At 36.4% G+C, this 11,505-nt stretch overlaps 1 protein-coding gene across 1 annotated transcript; it reads right to left on the bottom strand.

The window, feature by feature from the left end:
• Window positions 1–11,215, bottom strand: LOC100918461 (vomeronasal type-2 receptor 26-like). The gene is made up of 6 exons (XM_031957302.1): window positions 10,964–11,215; window positions 9,633–10,424; window positions 7,145–7,372; window positions 5,404–5,412; window positions 3,382–3,493; window positions 1–905 (listed from the first exon to the last, which is right to left on the bottom strand). The coding sequence occupies exons 1-6, from the start codon at window positions 11,213–11,215 to the stop codon at window positions 1–3; spliced, it is 2,298 nt and encodes a 765-aa protein (XP_031813162.1).
• Window positions 11,216–11,505: the final 290 nt, after the last annotated feature.

Raw genomic sequence — 11,505 nt, 5'->3', positions numbered from 1 at the left:
TCAGGAACTGGAATTATCTTTGAAAGGTTTCTTTGTGTTCCTGTGGGGCTGCAGAAGGATCACATAGCACTTGGGGATGAAGATACAGCTTAGTAATCCCGTGCTGGAGCTTAAGATGCAGAAGATCTCCACGGCCACCATCATCTTCCCCTTGGTGCTGTGGTATGTGGGGAGGAAGGAGACCCAGACACTGCAGAACACCAGCATGCTGAAGGTGATGAACTTGGCTTCGTTGAAAGTGTCAGGGAGATTTCTGGCTAGAAAAGCCACAGTGAAGCTCCCCAGGGCCAAGACTCCCATGTAGCCCAGGACAAAATAAAAAGCAATGAGAGAGCCCTCATTGCATCCCAGGATATTGTGCTCATGGTCAGAGTGTATGTCAGCTTCTGGGAATGGGGGAGAGAGCAGCAGCCAGATTGCACAGAGCAGAACCTGAATCAAGGTGCAAAAGAGAACAACAGAAATGGGTGCTCTGGTTCCCATCCATTTCCTGCTCCTGCTGCCCGGTCTGGTGGCTCTGAAGGCCAGAACCACAATGATGGTTTTGGCCAGAACCGAGGAGAGCGCCACCGTGAACATGACTGCAAATGTTGCTTGTCGAAGGAGACAATTCATTGCAGTTGGCTGGCCAATGAAGAGCAGAGAACAGAGGAAGCAGAAGAAAAGGGAGATGAGGAGGATGTAGCTGAGATCCCGGTTATTGGCTCTGACTATGGGGGTGTTTTTGTGCTTCACAAAGACCCAGAGAACCAGAGCTGTGAGGAGAGACAAGCAAGCAGCTGTAGAAGCCAAAGCCATCCCTAGGGGCTCTTCATAGGCCAGGAAGGTCACTACTTTGGGGAGGCACTGATTCCTTTCCTTATTGGGATATTGATCACCAGGGCATTTCACACATTGATTTGTGTCTAAAGAGAAGAAACAAAGTGTTAATATTTTATTTTCAGAAAAATTTTCCTATCAGAGGAACAAAAATAGTTTAAAAAATATTCAAATTGCTCAAATTGATTCCAGAATCTGGTTGTTATGGACAGAGGACTTGGAAGGTTTGAGCTTGATTTCTGCTTCAGATAGTTTTGTGACTTTAAGATGTTGATTTAGTCAATTTTCTTCTTTCTACTTAAATTTCCCTACCTGAAAAATGGGAATAATAATTGTGCCAATCTCATGGAGTGTTAGGAAGATCACATGATTTAATATATGGAAAGAGTTTGGCAAATCTTAAGTACTATATACATTTCAGCCATTTTGATTTATGTGGTTCTGCATATTCCCATTTGAGGTTTTCTTGGCAAAGAAATTGGTATTTAGTCTTTTCTCCTCCAGCCCATTTTTTTTGATGAGGAAGCTAAGGTCAACTGGATTAAATGATTTTCCTAGAATCAAGTAAATTTCTGAGGCTAGATTTGAACTTGGAAAATGAATCTTGCTGACTGCAGGCCCTGTACAAGCCTTCTGAACTATTTCACAAACAGCTGCTACATAAATTATAGCTTTTATATTGTCAGAATTCTTGTAAAATATGAGGTATTATTCTTAGTAATAACAACAACAATAACAATAAATGTGACCGCTATTTGTGGAAAAGCAAAGAAACCAAGTTATTGCTGAGTTCATTTCCTGGAATTGGACCATAATCTTTTTAATGGTTCATCTCTTCAGCTTAGAGCTCTCTTTTCTTTATAGTTTTTTCCTCAGAGGAAAATGATTCCATTGTACTGAAAACATTATTCTTTCTGGAATGTGTATGAAGATAACTTCCTTCCATCTTTTTAAGATCTTGTTGAGTTTCTCTTTCCTGTTGATGCTTTGGATATCAATGACATGTCTTTATACAGCTACTTAGTGACATTTTCTTCTAGACTTTACCCACATGATCCTCAGCTTGTTTTTATGGACACCAACTCATATTGCTCTAGGAAATTGAATAGAAGGTACTGAGGATAATTTGCCTGGAGAAGACAAGCTTCTGAATGAACCTGGCAACTGATGGGATGTCTTTATTCAAAGAAAGTAGTTATAGCTAGAGGTGGGAATAGACTTGCTTTGTTTGATGCTAGAGGACAAACTCTAAAGTACTGTGGGAATTGAGAAGAGGCAATTTAGGTTCGATGTCAGGGTAAATTTTTTGCAATGTGAGTGATCTAGAAATGCCCTGAGATCCTCTCCTGGGACATCTTCATGAAGATGCTGGATGATTACTTTTTGGGTATCTGACATGGTGGAGCTTATGACTGCTGAGGGCCTGCCAGTTGTCAAGTACAATGATTGTCAGAGCCCATGAACTTATAAATATAAGGCCATACTTCTCTTCATAAAGAAGATGTTCTAATGAGATGTTTTTACTAAAAGAACAATAGAGGAGATAGAGGTATATTTTAGTTCTAGCAGGAAAAATTTCTTCCTGCTATGGCTTAGGTATTTCCTTGTTCTACTCCTTCTATATCACGCAAAGACGAAAATGTCTGATGTATATTGGTGAGAGGTAGAATAAGTCCACATAAGCTATGATTTTCACTGATCTGCTGAGGAAAGACCATGATCCCACTTTCTCTTAATGATCAAAGATGACTGCAAGATCTTTCTTCCCAGAGGTCTTATGCCTGGAGGTAGTGCTCAGGCTTAAATTATTTCCTCAACATACATTATTTTCCTTTACTTCATTTTAGCAGTAATTTGCCTTATTTCACCTTGCTTGCAAAGCCTTTTCTGTTTATGCATCTTCAAATCATATTTGCATCTTCTCCAAAATCATAGATTTGTATTAAATAAGTAAAAGTAGGGGCTTAAAAAGTTAGTGAGAAGCAGATTCCAAGAAATGTTCCGAATGACAGTTCATTTTGGATTAGGTAAATTTGTGCCTTCTTGGCAGCCATTGAACATCAAATGAGTAACAGTCAGGGGAGACAGCTGAGGTGAACTGAAAATTATGATGGATGGCAGTTCAGTACCCTGGCTAGTGTTCCACATCTCTTCCTTAGCTGTGCTGCCATGAATGGTCACTTCATATTTCTCCACAACTAGTAAATCAATATTTGCATTTTGTAATGGCTGTCTTGATGGAAAAGATTTGTGTGGAAAACTCTAAAGTCCTACATCAATGGGAGAAACATTTTAAATATGTATTTCTACCAATGAATTACAGAAATCCTAGGCAAAAAATTCCTGCTTTGATGTGCCTCAAAACCACAAACACTCTTTATATCGATCATTTTGGGCTTTCAGTCTCTTTGATCTTTTTTACCTTTCCTCTCGCCTTTTCTTGGTCTCTGGAGTAACAAGTTTCCATTGTCTGGTTGTCACCTGGGAGAGTCATTCAGCTTTATTTGGTCATCCTTCATCTGTGTTTAGTGAAGGAAAACAAAAGTATTCTCACAGACTCACCTGTCTGGTTGGAAATGTGCCTGTCTGCGCAGGGAACACAGTCATAACAGCAGACAGCCTTTCCCTCTTGGGATTTCTTCTGGAATCCAGGACCACAGCTACTGCACCTTGACTGAGGAGGTTATATAGGAAAATATCCAAAGGCTTTTGAAGCAGTATTGATCATTTTTTAGCACAATTTGTTATCTAATGTTTATAGCAATATATACACTATTTGACAGTTTGATCAAGTCTCCCAATGCTATTTTACATCAGTAAAATAGTCATTATGCCAAAGACTGATTCAGTTTATTTTATTTTTTTTGCAAAAAAGACACAGATTACTAAACATTTAAGAAGTGATATTTCTTCCTACTTACTTCCTACTTGATATTAAGATCAGAACAAATAGCTGACATTTTCTTAAGCAATACAAAGAAATAAAACAGTAGAATGGGAAAGATAGGAGATGTCTCCCAGAAAATTCTAGCTATCAGGGAGAATTATCTGCAAATATAAATGTGATAAAAGACAAAATCTTAATGATTTAATAGAAACATAACATAATCTGAAGAGTTGGAAAGAATACAAAATGTAACTATCCAAGGAAGGCTTTCATATCACCAATAATTGTGACAGTGGGGGGGTTTGTTTCAAGAGGGAGATATCCTAGAGAATGAAATCAAGTGTTCCTTAGGAAGCATTGCCATTGAGAAGACTGGTAGAAGAAATGGAATTCCAGCTGAGCTGTTCAAAAATCTTCAAAAATAGCAGTGTTTTGAAGTGCTGCACTCCAATGCCAGCCAATTTGGAAAACCTGACAGTGGTGACTGGATCGGAAAGATCAGTTTACATGTTTATTCCAAAGCATTATAAAGCCAAGGGATGGTCAGATTACTGAGCCATTTCAATCTTTTCATATTCCTCAAAGTTTATATTCAAGATTTTCAAGCTAGGTTTCTATAATAAAGGAATAAAGAAAAGTCAGCTGCTTTTCATATATGCAGAGGAATGAGGGATGAAATTGTCAATATTCCCTTGACTTTGGAAAATGGAAGGGGTTTCCAGAAAACAAACATGTAATCTTCTGCTTCATTAACTATACATGGATTGTGTTACCCATAACAATTGTGTGTAGTCCTTAAAGAGTTGAAATAACAAATCTCTTTCCTGTCACTTGAATAATCTGTATGTGGGTCAAAAAATAACAGATAGACAAATCACAAAAACCTTAATGATTTCAAAATGCAGACTCCACATGAACAGGTTGCGTATTATCCAGAATTACCTTTTCTGGGAGAAATAAAAACAATCTTAGATAATAAGACAAAACTTTGTGAGGAGAAAAGGGAAGAAAAATCAAGAACCTTCTTATTTGATTGAAAAAAGTTTACATTTAAAGCTAGAAGTATACAATAAAAACAACAAAATAACATCAAAGACCTTGCTCATTGGTTGTATCATTTCCTTGTTAACAAACAGAGAAAGAATTGAAGGAGATAGGTCTAAACAGCATAAAAAAAAGCAGCAAAAAATACAGATAAAGCTGTGACTTTTCTGGTAATTATGGTTTTGAGATTCGGACTTCAGGTCAACCTGAACACTGAATAATCAATAGTTTTAATTGTGGTGCTGGAGAAGATTTTGGACACTGCCTAAAACAGGGCAGAGATGAAACCAATCAGTATTGACAAAAACAAATCCAGGCTAAACATTTAGAAAGTCAAGCAATGAAGCTGTAGCCTAAATATTTTGTCCTCATATTGAGAAAATGGGACCCACTGGAAAAGTCCCTGATGTGACAAAAGAAAATGTGAATTAATAGGAAGAGACAGATAGATACTATAAAAGAAATAAAACAATAGTAGTATTCATGAGATGTTGAGGAGAAAAGACAATGGTGTGGCATATTCGATGGTATCTCAAAGTGTTGGGAAAACGTAAATGTGTGAAGAATAACAATATCCGAGGCTGAAACTGCAGTTTTTCTCACTATACAAAAATTAAAAATCTCCTGGTGTGGGAAATAGCAGAATTTATTACCAAAAGAGGCTTTTGCTAATAGGATTTAGTACAGTGTATTGGAGAAGTATTTAAAAAGTTAATGGAATCTTTTTCTAAATCACTTAAAAGTATCAGAAGTTGGAAACTACAGACTTTTTTTCTTAATAAACTCTCATGAATTTCCTCAGAAAAACAAATATTAAAACGTGTGTGTGTGTGTGTGTGTGTGTCTGAGTGTGTGTGTAGAGTGTAAAGGTAGTGCTTCAGTGATTATTCCTCCAACTTAAAAATGGTCACTTTTATTAAGTAAGAGCATTATGCATTTGACTGTCAGAACTGAGTGTGAAAGTACTTATCCATTTCTAAGAAATATTTAAAGCTATTGTTTGATAGACTTGCTAATAAACAAAATAATTTATATAAAAAGCAGTCATTTTTTTTCTGAAGTAAAGATTCTGAGGGTCTGAATGTGGAGGGATTGAATATTCTTAGCATTTCAATAACTTTCAGTAGCAAAGTAAAGACTGAGCTTTTGTAGAAAAGGAAGAAGCCAGGAGAATCAATAGCTCTAGACACATTTTGGAGTCGAAGCCCTACACTGCAGGAAATCCTGTGAAAAAGTCAGTTATTTCTTCAACTTTCCATACCGCTCTACATATTAACAGATAGTATAAATACACATTTTGCTTGGTTGCTTGCATCTTTCTAGGAAACTGAATTTTATCTTAAGAATAAAGAGGGCTATGAGGGAAAAGAAGTTGGACAGGGACCCTATCTGCAGATTGAAATAATCGTGTTCAGCACAATTATATTTGAACCCATAAGTTTTAGTCAAATGTCAACAAGAAGGAGCCACTTGTGAAGGACATTGATGTTCTCTTTGATTCTTCCCCAATATTTACCAAGTCATTAAGTTCTATTTGAATGAATACAAGATCATTATATCTTGTATATTGCATTTTTTGAGGGAGAAAGGGATTGTTTTATAAAAAGCAGATCAATTTCTTCTTCAGCCCACTGGTTGTTCAATTTTAGCACAATTTACATTGCTAGAATAGTATACTCTTATCATTAGAAAACCTGAAAGTGACTAATTTGTTTATAATGACTTGATCAGATATTTTGGTTTGTTTCACTATATAAAATTTTGGATTTGTCAAATTCTGTTTGTGCCTGTATATTTTGTTCTTTAATTGTGTCAATGCCCAGATAAGGAAAGGGATCCCCCAGCAGAGAAATTAGTTCATAAATATTTGACAAATTTATGTCTGTATGATATCATGTTTAAAATGTATGATAAAAATTGGAAAATGTTTTCCCAATAATGGGGTCTCATGCTAGGCATGAGAACATCTAGGATATTATAATAGAGGTCTAGGGTATTGAGAGCTGAGATGTTAATCAGGACACTGCAACTTCATGGCAGCTTTACTGGGTTTAGCAGGAAATGGTCAAAAATCATGAGATCTCATACGAAGGTTCTGAATGTTCCTACTCCTCCTTTGGAATCCATGGACCAGATGTTGCCCCTCCTACCTTAGCTATGTAGTTGGGAAATCTCAGTATTTCTTGGGCTTTTCATCCAAAAAAACACATGCTTTGGTTTTTTTTTTTTTTTCCCTTTCTAGACTGAATGGTGTATGAAGACTTGATTTGTAAGCTGTTTTCTCCAAACTGTTTTTGTGGCATTTGCCTCTTTTAAGAAGCCAGTGAATATTTTGATGGTCTATATTTTTATATTTATATGTTTCCCAAAGCTAACATTTTAATTATTCTTCACCTTTCTATGCCTTGTGCCCCATACTACTGCCTTCTCTTGGATGGTGAATTCTCCACCATCTGTAGCCTGAGGAATAAACTCTCCCACTTTCACCAGGACTTCAGTATCATTGCGAAAGGTCACATAGTTGAGAATATCATATTTTGCCATAGACTTATTCTTTGCATCCAAGACCACCTGCTTTCCAGCACTGTTGTTGAAATGGATGTTCTTCAGAAAGGCATGGAGCTAAAAATGAAGAAAATAATGATTCACTCAGAGACATTTGGTAGAATCTATACTTTCTATTATTTCCCCCAATATTTTTTAATAAGCAAAGAGAGTTGAATCCTATGATTTTTCAAGTGTCATGGAATTGGGATGGATTTCTAATAAATTGGATAACAGAACCAAGATCCAAAAAGTTCTCATCTGGCTAGAGTTTTAGCCAAATCTCAAGACTGAAGTAAAAATTTTTAAGCCAGTGGAAAAGGCCAGAAATGTCTATTATCTATTTAATGAGGGTGGAGTTGGAAAGAAGACAGGAAAACGAAGCTTGCAATAGTAGTTTATTGTAGGTGGGGTGCAACAGAGCTTACCCATAGAGCTGTAATGATTTATTCCATGCCCACTATTTTCATATCCCAGTATTGAGTGCTTAAGGTCTGATATGAAAAAAAAAATAAGCATGTACCTTTAAGGAAGCTATGTTTCTTTGGATGATATTTCATTGTACTTGAAGAATAACTATTGTGTGATTCAAGGAAAAGGAAATATTACCAAATTGGAAGGGAAAGGTTAAATATTTATATAGCACCTACTATATGCAATACACTATGCTGAGTATTATTTTTAATCAATGTGGTTTTATAGATGAGGTAATTCAAAAAGGATTTCTTAAGTGGCAGCAAGCATTGGAGTCCATAAGGGAACTAGAGTCAGAGGTAAGGTTGCAGTATGTCTTAGGTTTAAGTGACTGGGCAAAAGTTTGTAGTTTGGTAATGTAATTCTAACTCATAGTACACTCAGTAAGGTTTTTTGCTGAAACATAATATGTTGAGTCAAAGGGTGAAATGAGTGTGTATAAGTGGAATCAGACAATGCAGGACTTTTAATTCCAAGCTGAGCATTTTTTTTTCCATTTTCTCTTAGAGGTTATAGTGGGCTGATTATAATTTCTGACCAAGAGTGTGTCACCTTTAGACCAAGAGAGGGACATATTCAGATATTCTTTATTATGATCTTGTTGATCTTCCTTTCCCCAAAATCTTGTAATTATTACGATTTATATTATTGTGTTATATATATTAAATTTATTTTATATATGATGCACTATGCACTATATATTTTATATAAGCACTATGTTCCTGTATCTCTCTAAATTTTATCTTTATTATTTATGTATTCATAACAAATATACATATATATATATATACATATAACTATATACAACTATATCTATAGATGCATTTACACACATATATTTATGTTTCCTTCTTCCCCTGTCAGATCCTGTAGAGAAATTCAAAAAAATCTCTGTGTTTATATCCTATTGTGTAACATCTTTTCACTTAGAACCCTTCTAAATGCATATTTCTTGACTGATTGGCAGCTCTGTAAGTGATGAGTTGGAGACAGGATTAATAAAATCTAATAGTTTAGATGCTTTTTCATTCAACAAGCACCTATCAAATGGCTCCCACATCATGTAAGTATGCTGCTTGTACTGGAGACTGAAGGCAAAGATAAGAAAAATTCCAATTATTAAGAAGCTAATATTTTAGAAACGATGATATATAAATTCTTTTTACTGAAATTCAAAATCCCATGTTAATATTTACATAAAAAGGATCAATTAGGTAGCAAATAAGGTAGAGCACTCCCCTGGAGTCTGGAGGACTTGAATTTAAATCTGACTTCAGACACTTGGCATTTTCTAAGTGGGACCCTGGATATGTCCCTTTTATTCTCATTGTCTTGCAAAAAAGGAAAGAAATTAGATCTAGAGCTGGAAATGACTTCTATGACTATTTAATTCAATTTTTTTAAATTTACAGATTAAACTTAGGAAAATCAAGAAATATGTTCTAGAGTCAGGATTTGAATCCAGTTTCTCTGGCTTTAGAACAAATCTTTGTCCATTGTATTGTGTCATAGTGGAATACTAAGACTTCCAGGGTAGGGAGAGATGCCTGGTTCTCACTTAGCCCATGGTGGAGGCAGGACTTTGTTGGTGTTGATGGTCTTACCCTTCCCTGACACCCTCTTCATCAAAAACCTTCAGGTACCACTTTAAATGGATTCTCACTCCTGCAATCTGCCACAAGGTCTGAAATGATCTCAATTCTGAAATAAGTAGAAATGAGGTGACATTCTCAGTTTATTGTGCAGAAGACACTCACTGAAAAAAGTGGGAATTTGATTGCTTAATCCCTTATATGTTTTCTGTATATGGCATTCCCACAATAAGAGATTTAAGCAATAGTGCTTAGGTATGGGGCAACGTTACCTTCCATGGATGAAAACCCAATATATTCGATTCCTTTTCTGATCTCACCGAGAACATTTTATGAAGGGCCCAGGCCACAGCATACACAGCAGTGTAGACAGTGTAACTCTGGTCAGACATACTAATGTCTAAATAGCTCAAACGTAGTGTGTCCAAAGAAGCATTTGCTGAACAGAGCCCTTCATCTCCCTCTCTCTGTTCATATGTACACTCAAATGCTATTTCCCAGAATTTTTTAAGAAAGGTATCCTCTGGATATTTGGCAGGGTGAATGGTTTTCAGAAAATGTTTGAATCCAGGAATCTTGCTTGTCTGGTCTGAAAATATCAGAGCTCCATGGAAATTATTGAAATAGATGTAACTGGGTTTTTTGGCAATATCCCAGTGACTGCTGGTGATCCACACTCTTGTTACAATGACATAAGGAATCTTGGTAAACATCCAGCTCAAGAGTGAATTTGTATTTCCATAAATGACAATCACCTTGGCTGTTGACATTAATATGTTCATTATAAAGTAGTTATAAACGCCAATATCTCCTTTCTGACCAGAGATGATCTTTTCTGTAAAGGCCACACAGACATCATTTCTGGTCATTTCTTCTTGAAGATCTCTCAGGAATTTTTCACTTCTTGAATCATCTGAGGCAATAAGACCCACCCAGTTCCATTTGAAATGCAGCATTAATCGGACCATACCAAGTACAAGATAGGTGTCTGTGGGGGCCATCTGATAAACAGAAGGAAACTGAAGTGGGTCACTTAGGAGTGGATCAAAGAGACCATAGCTGATCTAAATAGGAACCAAACAGGAGCCTTTTTCAGTTTAATGAGTTCATGGTAAGAAAAAATTTCATCGCTCCACCATTCCACCTCTGAACCTATTTTCTTCATCCTCCCTTTCTGTAGAATTAACTCCTTCATTTCTATCTGGTATAATACTTCTTATTATTCAGGCCTTAAGCCAGGTGTCCTCTCCTTCATAATAATTGCTCTAGGTGCAATAGGTATGTTTTTTTTTTTTTACTTGTTTCCATACCACTGAATCCAGGGATTTGGAAATATTTAATATATATTACCAGCATTCAATTGCCTAATTTCAAATCTTGGTAGGGCAAAACATGCCACTTGCTACAAGACATGATGAAGGGAACAAGTCTGATTTCCTCAAACTCTTTGTTTTCTATTTCTTCTTTGAGGGGTACTTGAAAGATAAATTTTCCCCTAGAATTCTCCAAAACTCTTTCGAAGCCGAAAATAAATTGGTAATTCTTCAAAAATTTGCCTCTGTCCTCAACTAGAATAGGATAAATTGAACTTATAATTTCTTACCTGTGGGAACTTATAGAGCTCCAGTAGGCTTCCCATGGAGACAGTTAAATCAGAAGTGGCTCCTCCAATGACCACCACGGACTTTCCCTTCTCACAGCTGTAATTTGGAATGGTCTGTCCCTGGCCTGAGAGCCACATGAGGGAACTCTCCAAGGTCCTCTCATCATTGGCATAGGCATTGTAGATGTGGAATCCCAGAGTAATGTTGGGTAACAGATTGGAGTTCCTGTTGATCTCTTCTATGGCAAACATTAATGCCAGGACTTGATAATAGTGTTTGAGCAGCCACCTGCAGTGGAAGGGAGCTATAACCCAGCTATAATGGTTTTTCCCATCTTACCTGTTTCTGGCTTGAAGACATTAGGTACTGTACTAGAGATTCTCTCCGGCTCTCATTCAAATTTGCTATCATATTTAGAACATAAAACAGTTCTCTACCAGTTACCAACTCATCTCCAAAATTACCAATTTCTCTAGTTTGCCAAACTTTTTAGAAAATCCATTCTTAAATTTAAAAAAATGGAGACCAAGCATACAGAGAA

This window comes from Sarcophilus harrisii, chromosome 3 (assembly GCF_902635505.1).
Source record: "Sarcophilus harrisii chromosome 3, mSarHar1.11, whole genome shotgun sequence".
NCBI classification, from domain to species: Eukaryota; Metazoa; Chordata; class Mammalia; order Dasyuromorphia; family Dasyuridae; genus Sarcophilus; species Sarcophilus harrisii.
The sequence above is the reverse complement of the archived record's forward strand: the minus strand, read 5'-3'. Positions and strand labels throughout refer to the sequence as shown.